We start from the raw sequence: 14651 nt of genomic DNA, 5'->3' as shown, positions 1-14651 counted from the left end.
CAGGCTCCTCTGTCCACGGAATTTTCCAGGCAAGAATACTGGAGTGGGTTGCCATTTCCTACTCCAATAGTTAACCATACATTGTAGTAAATAAGTCTTGGAGTGTTGGCATATGTGTAGGGGGAAAATCCTAAAGAACATAACAAACTGCTCCAGTTATCTCCAAGAGACAGAATTTGGGGCCTTTCATTTCTGTGTTGTACATTTCTCTCTCTCTGTGTGTGATACACTCTCAGATACACACTTTTTTTAAGCAATGAGCACTTCTGTAATCAGGAAAGAAAAGTGATTTTTTTTTTTTTTCAAGTTCTGGAAAATAAATGGGAAATTTCCATACATCACTTGCAGTTCTTCCACTTTAAACTGTACTAAGTTAAAAAAAAGAAAAAAAAAATACAGCCTCTTTCTATCCTTCAAACTATTGATGAGCTACTTCATAAATGATAAAGGTTCAATTTTACACATTACACAGAAAACTTCTGGGGGATCCCTTTTAAGTGCAGGCACAGGTTATCATGAATGTCTATATCCACAGCACTTAGCACAATGCTGGCGCAGAAGAGAGAAACAGGGCTTGGACACACGGGTCCAGCTATAACATCAAGAGCCCTCAGGGCAATTTTACCCGCTCTCCTTGGGATGTACAAGAATGCTTTACAAATAAAAAGGAGAAAGATGGGAGTTACACATTTTGCTATGAATACAACATCTCTCAGCTACCATTTCTTTCATGTTGCTCTTAACAATCTTACTTCACGTATCCACAGCACTTTCTATGCTTGATCTCTTCCTCCTCCTCTCTTACACATGATTCTCTCAGCTTCTAGAATCCCACAGTCAGTTAAGGGCATTGGGAACACATACTACCTCACATCATACTCCTTTGTTGGTTTCTCCACCTCTCCCCAAGCTCTTAAAATTGGAGTGCCCTTGAATCTCTTCTTGTCATCTTTTTATACTACACTCACTCCTAAGGTAACTTACCTCAGACTCTAGTTTTCAATAGCTCGTAAAAGACAGCTTCAGCCTGGAGCGCTCTCCCATACTCTAGATTCACATATTCAACCCAACCGGAGGTCTAATAGACACTTACTTCAAAATTAGCATGTCCCAAACTGAATTCCTCATCTGCCCCCAAGAGCTGTTCTACTCACTGCCTCCTCCATTTCAGAGTCATCCTTGACTGTTTCCACATTCCACATCCACACCCCAACAAATCTTCTTAGCTAGATATTCAGAAACCCCCAGATTTCAAACCTTTATAATCACTTACACTTTAAAACTCCAGACCAAGACACCATCACCTCCTGCCTGGATCACAACAAAATCTTAGATGGTCTCTCTACTCCTCCTCTTGCTCCATTATAGACTGTTCTCATCAAAGCAAGCACAGTGAGCCTTTAAAATGACTTTAGTTATATCACTCCTCCGCGTGAAATCCTGTGTGTGTGTGTGTGTGTGTGTGTGTGTCACTCAGTCGTGTCTGACTCTTTGCGACCCCACCAACTGCAGCCCACCTGGCTTCTCTGTCCATGCGGTTCTCCAGGCAAGAACACTGGAGTGGCTTGCGATTCCCTGAAACCCTGGGGCGACTGCATGTGTCACTCAAAGTGCAAGCGAAAGGCCATTCAAGTGCAGGCCATTTTCACAGTGGCCTACAAGCCCTTACTCGACCTAGCCCTGTGTCACCTTTCTGACTTCATCTCAGCTCCTCTCCCCTCACTCACTCTGCCTCTCACTCACCCTAACCACACTGCCTCCGTGAAGTCCCCAGGACAGCACAGACATGCCACTGCCTTAAGGCATTTGCCCCAACTGTTCCCAAGATCCACATGGCTAACTTCCTCATCTCTTTCCTGTCCTTACTTAAATTTCATCTTCAACAAGGACTACCTTGACAGCCTATTAAAAAATCACAACCCATCCTAATCTCTCATCAGTACTCAACTCCTTACTCAGTTCATTTTTCTTTTTCTGTAGCCCTTGTTATCTTCTAATATGTGATGTACTTATTTATTTACAGAGTTTTCTGTTTTGTCTTGTTTCTAGAACACAAGCTATGTTAAGGCCAGGTTCTTCTTTTTTTCCCCCCTGTTTACATCTCAGGCTTCTCTGTTGGCTCACATGGTTAAGAATCTGTCTGCAATGCAGGAGACCCAGGTTCAATCCATGGGTCAGGCAGATCCCCTGGAGAAGGGAATGGCTACTCACTCCAGTATTCTTGCCTGGAGAATTCCATGGAAAGAGGAGCCTGGCGGGCTACAGTCCATGGGGTCGCAAAGAGTCGGACACAACTGAGCGACTATCACTTTCATTTACACCCCAAGTGCTTAGAAGAATTTCTGGGACATAGTGGGTGATCACTGAGTAGTTTATTCAGCAAAAACAAAATATGGATCTTAGGAGGCACAAAAGGAGCTCAACAATATAGAGCATCCCCCAATTTCACTTCTATAATCACTCATGGGAGGGAGAGACTATAATCACTCATGGGAGGGAGAGACTAAGAGGGAGAAATCATCTAGGCCAAGGAGTAGAGAGGATGGGGACTGCAAAGGTCTCTGCTTCTGGTATCAGTTTTCTGGGACACATCTCAGTCGGTCCTTAGCAATTACAATATGCTGTTACTATTAATGAGTTGCTAGCATTCAGAATTTAATACTAACTTTAAAAATACTTTCCATGACTATAAAATACACTGCTTCTGCAGAGGAAGTTCAATCTAAAAATCTATTGTTGTCGACTTCCCTGGTGGTCCAGGGATTAAGAAACCACCTGCCAATGCAGGGGACATGGGCTGGATGCCTGGTTCTCCAGGAAGATCCCACATGCTGCCGAGCAACTAAGCCTCAGCACCACCATTACTGAAGCCGGGGAACCTAGAGCTCATGCTCCACAAGAGAAGTCACTGCAGTCAACAAAGCATAGCCCCCGTTTGCTGCAACTAGAGAAAGCACAGAAACAAAGACCCAGTGCAACCATAAATAATAAATAAAGGAAATCTACTGTTCTCAACCTACCAAGATCAATGAAGTCAAGGTGAAACTTGTCAGGACTATCTCTTATGTACCAAGTGACAAGCACCAGATAACCACAAACAAACAAAGTGAGGTCACCTTCCAGATGATTAACATTAAGAAATACAGGTCAGCTGCTGTGTCAGAAGCCACTCAAACTATCTAAAGGCAAAAGCACATGACACTACTCACTTCCTGAACCACCCCCTTAGAACTACTTTATATGGTTCCATAAATAGTCACCAAATTATACCATAATGGTAAAGGACTTCATTACTGTTGGGCTTCAGGATCATAGCCAAACCACAACCAGCACTAAGAAATAAATCTGTTTACTCTAAAAGAAGAATTCATTTTCTAGACTGACAGGTATGAGGGCCTTGCTGGTATCGTGGACTTTTTCCCATTTGTTTTCTCACACTGCTGCTGCTGCTGCTGCTAAGTCACTTCAGTCATGTCCGACTCTGTGCGACCCCGTAGACGGCAGCCCACCAGGCTCTGCCATCCCTGGGATTCTCCAGGCAAGAACACTGGAGTGGGTTGCCATTTCCTTCTCCAATGCATGAAAGTGAAAAGTGAAAGGGAAGTCGCTCAGTCGTGTCTGACTCTTCGCGACCCCATGGACTGAAGCCTACCAGGCTCCTCCGTCCATGGGATTTTCCAGGCAAGACTACTGGAGTGGGTTGCCATTGCCTTCTCCATTCTCACACTACCTAGAGGAAATTTCCCAGAGTACATTCTTCTGAGCCACAAAGCTTGGAAACAATATTCTTCCATACTGGTATTTTTTCCTTTATTCAACAACCATTATCAAATGCCTACAAGGGCTGTGAAGGGTACTGGGAAAAAGACAGGTCCCTCCCTAATTGAGTTCACAGTCTAAGGAAGAAGAGAGATGTTAACAAAGTAACTACAAGTGAGACAAGTGACAAAGAGAGGTGCAAAGCACTACTGGGGTGGGGGGATTATGTGGGTAAAGAGGGAAGTACTATTCAAGCAGAGACCTCATGAATGAGCAGATGAAGAGGGACTGGAAGAAGTGTCAGGGCACAGGAAACAGTATGAGCAAAGGCCCTAAAGCAGGAAAAATGAAAGCCACTCAGTCGTGTCCTACTCTGAGACCCCATGGACTATACAGTCCATGAAATCCTCTAGGCCAGAATACCAGAGTAGGTGACCTTTCCCTTCTCCAGAGGATCTTCCCAACCCAGGGACTGAACCCAGGTCTCCCGCATTGCAGGTCAATTCTTTACCAGCTGAGCCACAAGGGAAGCCCAAAGCAGGAAAGGACATGTATGACTGAGGGTCAAAAGAGATAGTAGTGAAGACCTGAGGTTGAAGAGAAAGACAGAATCCAGACCAATCAGGGCCTTGAGTCCATACTAAGGACTTTGGATTCTTAGCCTCTGGATGATAAGAAATCTTTGAAAGGTTTTTAAGAAGAGTGATCATTTTGAGGTTTGTTAATAAAAATATCAGTCCAGCTTTAGTTTAGAGAATGGGAAGCAAGAATAAATTTGGAAAGGCCATTTTAGCAAAAATCCAAGAAATCATCCTTGAAGGATGGTGGACTTAGGATGGAAGAGAAATGGGCAGAATCAAGAGATCAATTACAAAATATAATTGGCAAAATTCAATCCCTGAAGAGATTTGAAAGGTGGCTAAAAGCATGTCAAGGACTTTTGGTTTTGGACAAATACCTCTGGAATGAAGTTGTCCTTATAAACATTAAAAGATAATAAAATAAATTTATTCTTCTGTAGAGAAGTGAAGTGAAAGTTGCTCAGTTGTGTCTGACCCTTTGCAACCCCAGACCGTCTACGGAATTCTCTAGGTCAGAATACTGGAGTGGGTGGCCTTTCCCTTCTCCAGGGGATCTTCCCAATCCAGGGATCAAACCCAGAGCTCCCGCATTGCAGGCAGATTCTTAACCAGCTGAGCCACAGGGAAGCCCAACTTCTATAGGGAAGTTGCCCACAATATGCCAATATAAAACGAGCAAATGACTTTTCATGATGGATTTAAAAGTTTGGTTTTTAATTTTTATTTTAGAAACCTTGTTCTAAACAAAAGAACTTGACAGAGAATTCTCTTAATAAGTATTTTTTAAGTATTTATAACATTGTATCTATAGATATATATGGGCTTCCCTGATGATTCAGACGGTAAAGAATCCACCTGCCATGTGGGAGACCTGGGTTCGATCCCTGGGTTGGGAAGATCCCCAGGAGAAGGGAATGGCTACCCACTCCAGTATCCTGCCTGGAGAATTCCATGGACAGAGGAGCCTGGCAGGCTACAAGTCCATGGGGTCGCAAAGAGTCAGACACAACTGAGCGACTTTCACAGATACATATAGATATGTAGAACAATTACTAAGCTACTGGATTGAGAATTAAGATTTCTGGTTTTACCTTGAGTTCTCTTACTAACTGTATGACTTACGGCTTATCACTTAAGTTATCTAGGCTTTAGTTTCACCATTCGTTCTGAAAAAAACTATAGATTGAGAATTAAGATTCAGCTCCTTGTAGATTGATGTTTACATCTTATACACTACTGTATTCTAGGTTCAGGGACTGTATGCTGAATGGCTGACGAATGGCCTTTTACTTTCTCGTCCATTTAGACAGCTCGGTACAATGCAAAATTATTTCTCTTAAAAATTTTTCTGGAATTAGGTAGCAAAATGGCTTTCTCACCAAAGAATAAACTCCTCACAGACATGAGATCACTGATGTGCATAAAATCATTTACAGCTTATTAAATACAGTATCTCTGAACACCAATCTCCTGTTAAAATCTTGTTCTCATAAGAAATTCCTATTTTGGTATTATTTTTAAGTCACACCTGCACTTGTAGACATCACCTACTTGTAGAAAAGGCAATATCCTGTCGTTTTAATACTATCCTCATTATTTCCTTAATATAAATTCAGTTTCAGGTAAGCCAAAATTATCTATGTCCAAGCTATTCTCGCACAGCATTTATCCTGTTCACTGTAAAACAAACGTCATTCAGAAAACATATGGGAACAAAATGAAAAACCAGACTGCACCTAAAAACAAGAAAGATCAACTTTAAAACCACACTAATACCACACGTTAGCATAATCCAGGAAACCCAGAAAATTCAAACCCGTCCCTGTTGTGTGAACCCCTCTCTGATTTCACTTCTGGTCATTCACGCCCCATCACAAACAGCCAGGATAATGAGAAATAAACAGCAGCAGCGCCACTGTCATCTTGCATTTTTAAACTGAAAAGCCGCATCACTACAGTCTACTTTCTGTCTCCCACCGTAAAGTTCTACCCGAGGATACATTCGTGGAACAGCGGTCCCTTTTCTCTTAATGCGGAGAGAGGCTCAAAATATTCACATGTTAAAAAGGTATAAGTCAATCAAAGCTGAGCCTAGGAAGACAAAACTTGCTTCCCAACCGAAATCCAGACCTAGATGCGGGAAGTCAAGAACGCAGCAGAAAACCAAGCACCTAGAGAGATCACAGGAGGAAAAAGAAAAAACAGGCTCCTGGCAAAGTCTGGCAGGAGGACGTGAAGAAGGAACAGAGGAACAGGTCTGGTGTCAATGGGTAGAGGGATCAAATATGGGAAGGTGGGAGCAGAGGCTGAGCGGGGCTCAGGGGACGGGCAGAGTTGGCTGGAGAGGCCGAAGAGAGGAAAAAGGAGACAGCACGCAACTGCCAGGGGCTGGGCAGAGTGGGGTGGGCGAGTTCCCCTCACCTTGGTTTTAGTCCGGCTGCCCTTGGCCTTGGCCCGGCGTGGGGGCCTCACTGCCTCTGCCATAGACCCTAAACGGCTCAGTCGCTGCTTGTTTTTGTCAAAACCCTGCGCGGTCCACAACCTGCCGACTTCCGGCCTCCAACTGTCACATGATCGAATCTCCACCACTCCCGGAGAGGGGCGGCAACTCGAAGCCTCTACGGGCCGCAACTTAGGACAAACCACTTCGGGAGGCCTTTTCACAGGAGGATTATAGCCACGCCCCCTTCCATTCAGGCCCTACCCCCTAACCCGCGCGCAGGGCCGCCTGGCTCCGCCCCACTTGCGTTTGGACTGTTCTGGGTGAGCGGCTTACTCTCCCGAGTGAGATCGCGTCTTTATCGCCGGACCCTCCACTAAGTTGCACTGGGTCTGGATCCCCGGAGTGCTTGCACACCTCACCCACGTTGGCCTAAAGGAGCCTGGGGAGAGTGCTTGTTAGCCTTCTTTTGACCTTTAGATAACTAGGACCAGTCAGCCTAAATCTATGCTTTGTGCTCAAGAACTTTGATGCCCTTCCAGGTGGGCGTTTCAGTTTCCTCTTGTGTGAAGGAGAAAGATGATACTTGCCTTTACCAGTGTAAAGAAGATTAAATGGATTGATCGTTAAGATGCCTGGTATACGCCTGCATATCTGTAAATGGTGCTGGTTGTTGCGTTGCTAAGTCATTTCTAGCTCTTTGTGACCCCATGGACTGTAGCATGCCAGGCTCATCTGTGCTCCACTCTCTCCCCGTGTTTGCTCAAATTCATGTCCATTGAGTCGGTGATGCTATCTAACCATCTCATGGTCCATTATCCCCTTCTCGTTTTGCCTTCAGTCTTTCCCAGCATCATGGTCTTTTCCAATGAGTCGGCTTTTCCCATCAGGTGGCCAAAGTATTTGGAGCTTCAGCAGCAGTCCTTCCAATGAATATTTAGGGTTGATTTCCTTTAGGACTGACTGGTTTGATCTCCTTGCAGTCCAAGGGACTCTCAAGAATCTTCTCCAGCACCACAACTTGAAAGCCTCAATTCTTCAGCGCTCAGCCTTCTTTATGGACCAACTGCAAATGGTAGTTATTATCATTACTCTCCAGATCCCAGGCAGCAAAGAGACAGCTGCACCAAAGAGGGCAGACGAGAAGACAAAAAGACAAGACCCATAGAAGTGTTTTTCGTATGGGTTTTACACACCTTCATTTAAAAATTCCAGATGGGAAAACTTGTCTCCTTCTCCCTTTCCCAGTTCTACAATTTATTTTCTTCCAAAGCGCTTAGTACCTGTTAAAATGCTATTATAATTAGCTTTTGTTTGTGTCTGTCAACCTGGCTTGAATGTAAGATCCTTAAAGTCAGGGGTCTTTGTTTTGTTCCCTAAGGCATCCCAAGGGCTTCTAGAACAGTAGCCTGTACATGGTAGGCTCAATGAATATTGATTATTTGATGAATGAAATGAATGTGAGCTGTTCTGTCTGGTGGTGGTATAAAATAGTTGAGATGTGGGTGGCAAGGGAAACTATCCAAGAATATGGCATGAGAAATGGAAAGGACTCCAGAGATGGAGTCTTTACAGTGCCTTGTTTATGACCTAACAACATATAAAATACAGTTGTAAGCAGATAGGTTGGGGTTGGGGGGAATCCCCAGATAAAGAAAACCAGGCATGGCTTATTTGACATAAGAGGAACCATTTTATTTTTCTAACTTTTCTATCAGCTTCATTTTAGGCTTCCCTGAACTTAATCTGTTAGGGGCAACTTAATCAGCATTATACTTTATTCATGTTTTTTAGAGAAGTCCTTTTAGACCTAATCCATTTTGTAATGTAAGCCTGGCCACAATGCTTCCCTTTGAATGAGTCTCAGTAATGATGATCTTAAGGGAACAAAAGAACAGAGGAGTTTTACCAGACTAGAAAAGTAACAATAGCAAAGATAACAAATCAGTTGTAAAGACTTCCAGTTCTGTTTCAAAGGGTAGGCACTTTCTTCAGCTGTTTTGCAGAATTTAGACACCCTCCCACTCCCCCTACTCAAGCCCCAGCACTCAACCACTAGATCAGCTGGAACATACGTGATGATATGTTGATCTTTTCTGATCCTTGTGACTTCAGCCACCTAAAGCTTGGGAATATGGTGACATTTGCCCCAGTTCAAGCTGAATGAATATACACATACCCTTAGCTTAAAATTTCCCCAATTTTGCTGATAGGGATGACACTGCTTTGGGAAAATTCCCTAATGTTCTCCTTACTTGCTGCAAGTGATAAATTCTGTCTCTGGACCTCTGGCTTAGTGACTTTTGGCTCAACACCCAGCAAGAGGTGAACCCAGTTTTCCAGTAACACAATTTCATGTATTTTGATCCCAAATCTTCAAAAACAACAAAGCAGTTACCCAGCTGCTCGTGTTACTGAACCAAACTTGAGTCTGCTCACCCAACACATAGCAAAACCAACCTACCCCTGGTTATGGTGAAGAAAAGTACAATGTTTGTTGTAGGGTCAAATAAGGGAAACAAGCAAAAAGACCCCAAATCCCCAGTGCATTTTAGCGGAGGCTTTTTTAAGACAGTGTGAGGGCACGCAATCAGTTCACGCTCAATTCTCTGTTTGCTTGATGGTGAGGTAACAGGTGATGTTTTGGGAGTCTTAATTATAGTTTTCTGGTTACAACTGGTCTGGGGTCTACATGCTGGTTATCAGCATGCAATCAATGTCTTCATTCTGGTGGGGTTTTTTAGGGTCTGTAAAACAAAGATATGACTTAGGATACTATCTATAGCCTGTAAGGAGGAACTGAAGGAACTTGACTTTGTTTTATGGCTAAACTATTATCATGTTGTCTTGCTAGACTGCTTTCCTTTGTTTTTATAGTTTTTTACTTCTTTGATTAAATTCGCTCTTTGAAACTCAGGGAAGGTCTAAGAGGTTAAAGTTTTTCTACAAACAAGAGGCAGGGGTCACTGGGGAAAGGGCAAGTGTTCTGTTCCCAGAAAGGCCCCACATGGTCCTCCTCAGAATGCATGTTATATACCCTGGTGATAGAGATGGAAAAGGATACTTTTACAAGTAGTTGTAGAAGTCCCATAAGGGGCTATAGATAGAGAAACCTAGGAATCTTTGGGAGACCGCTGTAAGTTAATAATTACTCAAGAAAGCTATTGGAATCCCATGGAATGAAGCAGGCTTGACTAACTACAAAACTGTAAATAAAAACACAAGATATGCCCCAGGCCATTAGGTGGAAGAAAAATGTCACCACCCTTCTACTGATTTGAATAAGCACTATGATAATCCTGGTTTGACCTCATAGGATCACTCTCCTGCCTAAAAGAGGAACTAGTGATGTAAACCTCATGCTGCTCAAAGACGGCTGTCTTTTCCCCTCCCCAACTTTCCTTTGACTATAAAATTGTAGCCCACTTAATCCTTGGGGCAGAGCTCCCTCACCTATCTGCTTGCATCTCTCACAAGTCTCCTATATTAATAAATCTATTTCTTTGCCTCTCTCTAAATCCCTTCTTCACTGAGACACAAAGAACCTGAGCCTCAGTAAGTCCAGACACCAGGTGTTACTTAGTTGCTCAGTCGCTCAGTTGTGTCCAACTCTTCACAACCCCATAGACTGTAGCCCATCAGGCTCCTCTGTCCATGGGGATTCTCTGGGCAAGAATACTGGAGTGGGTTGCCATGCCCTCCTCCAGGGTGTCTTCCCAACCCAGGGATCAAACCCAGGTCTCCCACATTGCAGGTGGATTCTTTACCATCTGAGCCACCAGAAAAGCCGAGACACCAGGTGAGTGATTCTAATTAAAAGTCTGTGGGTTCAAATCCCACGCAGGGTTTTGGCTGGGTTTGAGTCCCAGCACATGGGTTCAAATCCCAATGTGAGGGGAAAAGATTTACTGATACTGATCTTGGAGAGGCAGCAGTGATTTAGCATCATGAAGCAAGGTCTTAATTCCTTGCCAGGAATTGAACCTGGGTAACTTGGATGAAAACCAGGAATCCTAGCCACCAGCCCAGCAAGGGCTAGAGACTAGGAGCCATTTTCCCTGGATCTTTGCCCCTGTTGAAAAATGCATTTCTCACAGAAGCAAAAACTGTGAATGCAAGTAGGAAACGTATTGTTAGAGACATAGCACAAGTGGGAGAGCACACAGAGAAACCGTTTGTTTAGTTTAGCCCATCTTCTGTCTTTAGTCAAGACAGAAGCAAGGCAGAGATGCACACCCATCCTTCCCTAATGAGAAGTGCCTTAAAGAAGCATTTAAGTCAATTATATAGGACAGTTTTTCTGGGTCTTTGTTTATCTTTAACCAATTATCTGTGTTCTTTTTCCACACCTGATCTAACCTGGGACCTTCCCCAACATGTGTGCACAACTTTCTTTTAAGATGGATTCCAGCCCAGAGGCCTGTGGGATCACATATAAGTATCATATATTATGAGGTGGTGCCCTTTTCTTTTTGATCTCCAAAGAGACTTTCTGCACATGTGTAATGTCTCCCTTGCCTCAAAGAATGGAAGTATATGACCTCCTAATCCTTTACTCGACAAGGTTTAGCCCTTCTCTGTTCCTGCCATGACTGTTGTCTTAAGGTGTCCACAGGAGACGAAGCCTGGCTCTTTACTCTGTTTCAGTTGTTACTCCCATTTTGGAAAGAAAACTCCTAGGAGGATCTTTGTAAATATGTGACCTGGAACTCACATATCCCGTTTCAGGGAATGCAAACAGGAGGCTAGTTGTAGTGTCTGACCTGATGCCCATCTTTTTCTTCCCCCAAGAAATGTAAACAGGAGATCAGTTGTAAATGCCTAGCCTGGGGCCCATTTATCTCCTGCCTCAGTGTGTGTGTGCCTATAAGTGCATAAAGACTATCATGAGCAAGACTTGGCAAATATGAACAAAATCCTTATACCACCATTACTGTCTTTAACTTTTGCTGGTATTTTTTCCAATCTGGAATACTCTCTCTGGTCTCTACCAATTCAAATTCTTTTTGAACTTCAAACTTCTTCATATGTCAGTCAGTGCTTAGCAAAACAGAACTGGTTCCACCTCTACTTTCCATGATTTACAGCATAGTTGGGGTGTAGACACAATGGACAGATAAGTTATAAATAAATAATCATAGCCTATGGGAAATAAATAAATGAAGATCACAGCCAATAGGGAAAAGGAGGCATACTTTATAAACCGAAATTGTTAGACCTTAGTATTTACAGTTTTATATTATTTATAATATATTATATAATATTAATATAATATTTACAGTATTATATTATTAATAATATATTAATAAATAGTATAAGTTGTTAGGTTTGTTGTTCAGTTTGGACAAAAGAAGAAATTTAAATACACTACATTTAATACTGTAGTTTAAAACGTTTGAAGGAATTTAAGTCGTAAATGAGATCAGTTGTTTAAAAAAGTTTGGTCTATTGAATGTGAGTTGACCAAATGTTAAAGTTCCCCCTTGAAAGTGGCTATTCAAATTTATTAGATTTATAAACAGAAAGTTGAGATTTATATAGATGACTTGAAGATTTAAGAAAAAGTAAATTAAAAAAATATATTTATCTATTTGGCTATGTCAAGTCTCAGTTGCAGCAGGCAAGATCTTTAGTTGTGGCATGGGAACTCTTGGTTGCAGCTTGTGGGATCTAGTTCCTTGAGCAGAGATCAAACCCTGGCCCCATGCATTGGGATCACAGTCTTAGCCACTGGTCCACCAGGGAAGTCCCAAAGACACATTCTTTTAAATTTTTAAATTTACTTTTTATTGAAGTGACATTGGTTTATGATGTTATACAAGTTTCACGTGTACAACATTATATTTCAACTTCTGGATATCCTACAGTGAGCTCACCACTAAAAATTTGTTTCCATCTATAACCATAAAATTGACCCCCTTACCCATTTCTGTATGCAGGTCAAGAAGCAACAGTTAGAATTGGACGTGGAACAACAGACTGGTTCCAAATTGGAAAAGGAGTACGTCAAGGCTGTATATTGTCACCCTGCTTATTTAACTTATATGCAGAGTACATCATGAGACATGCTGGACTGGATGAAGCACAAGCTGGAATCAAGATTTCTGGGAGAAATATCAATAACCTCAGATATGCAGATGGTACCACCCTTATGGCAGAAAGCGAAGAACTAAAGAGCCTCTTGAGGAAAGTGAAATTGGAGAGTGAAAAACTTGGCTTAAAACTCAACATTCAGAAAACTAAGATCATGGCATCTGGTCCGATCAGTTCAGTTCAGTTCAGTCGCTCAGTCATGTCTGACTCTTTACGACCCCATGAACTGCAGCACGCCAGGCCTCCCTGTCCATCACCAACTCCCAGAGTTCACTCAAACCCATGTCCATAGAGTCGGTGATGCCATCCAACCATTTCATCCTCTGTCATCCCCTTCTCCTCCTGCCCTCAATCTTTCCCAGCATCAGGGTATTTTCCAGTGAGTCAGCTCTTCGCATCAGGTGATCAAAATATTGGAGTTTCAGCTTCAACATCAGTCCTTCCAATGAACACCCAGGACTAATCTCCTTTTGGATGGACTGGTTGGATCTTCTTGCAGTCCAGGGGACTCTCAAGAGTCTTCTTCAACACCACAGTTCAAAAGTATCAGTTCTTTGACGCTCAGCTTTCTTTATAGTCCAACTCTCACATCCATACATGACTACTGGAAAAACCATAGCTTTGACTAGACATACCTTAGTTGGCAAAGTGATGTCTCTGCTTTTTAATATGCTGTCTAGTTTGTGATAGTTTTTCTTCCAAGGAGTAAGCATCTTTTAATTTCATGACTGCAGTCACCATCTGCAGTGATTTGGGAGCCCAAGAAAATAAAGTCTGTCACTGTTTCCATTGTTTCCCCATCTATTTGCCATAAAGTGATGGGACCAGATGCCATGATCTTAGTTTTTTGAATGTTGAGTTTTAAGCCAGCTTTTCCATGCTCCTCTTTCATGCTTATCAAGAGGCTCTTTAGTTCCTCTTCACTTTCTGCCATTAGAGTGATATCATATGCATATTTGAGGTTGTTGATATTTCTCCTGACAATCTTGATTCCAGCTTGTTATTCATCCAGCCCAGCGTTTCTCATGATGTACTCTGCATATAAGTTAAATAAGCAGGGTGACAATATACAGCCGTGATGTACTCATTTCCCAATTTTGAACCAGTCTGTTGTTCCATGTATGGTTCTAACCTGCTTACAAGTTTCTCAGGAGACAGGTTAGATGGTCTAGTGTTCCCATTGCTCTAAGAATTTTCCACGGTTGGCAGTGATCCACACAGTTAAAGGCTTTGTGTGTTAGTTGCTCAATCATGTCCAACTCTTTGCAACCTCACGGACTGTAGCCTGCCGGGTTTCTCTGTCCATGGAATTCTCCAGGCAAGAAAACTGAAGTGGATTGCCATATCCTTCTCCAAAGGCTTTAGCGTAGTCAATTCCATTGTTTTCTCTATGATCCAATAGATGTTGGCGATTTGATCTCTGGTTCCTGTGCCTTTTCTAAACCCAGCTTGAACATCTGGAAGTTCTCAGTTCACGTACTGTTGAAATCTAGCTTGAAGCATTTTGAGCATTACCTTGCTAGCATGTGAAGTGAGGACAATTGTACAGTAGTTTGAACATTCTCTGGCATTGCCTTTCTTTGGGATTGGGATGAAAACTGACCTTTCCCAGTTTTGTGGCCACTGCTGTTTTTCAAATTTGCTGGCATGGTCAGAGCAGCACATTAGCAGCAGCGTCTTTTAGGATTAGAAATAACGCAGCTGGAATTCCTTCACCTCCACTAGTTTTATTCATAGTAATGCTTCCTAAGGCCCAATTGACTTCATACTTGAGGATG

At 42.6% G+C, this 14651-nt stretch overlaps 1 protein-coding gene across 2 annotated transcripts in view; it reads right to left on the bottom strand.

Moving 5' to 3' along the window:
- The window catches only part of EPG5 (ectopic P-granules autophagy protein 5 homolog), a 127643-nt gene extending 120692 nt beyond the window's left edge, over positions 1-6951 (bottom strand). For both annotated transcript variants that reach the window (XM_025273430.3, XM_045164034.1), the window contains exon 1: positions 6762-6951. In XM_025273430.3, coding sequence (XP_025129215.3) covers positions 6762-6824 — 63 coding nt within the window. In that variant the 5' untranslated portion in view covers positions 6825-6951. The remainder of the gene's footprint in view (positions 1-6761) is intronic.
- Between the last annotated feature and the right edge of the window lie 7700 nt (positions 6952-14651).

The sequence above is a fragment of the Bubalus bubalis genome, chromosome 22, assembly GCF_019923935.1.
Source record: "Bubalus bubalis isolate 160015118507 breed Murrah chromosome 22, NDDB_SH_1, whole genome shotgun sequence".
Taxonomy (NCBI): domain Eukaryota; kingdom Metazoa; phylum Chordata; class Mammalia; order Artiodactyla; family Bovidae; genus Bubalus; species Bubalus bubalis.
Note: the sequence above shows the minus strand (reverse complement) of the source record. Positions and strands in the feature narration are given on the sequence as shown.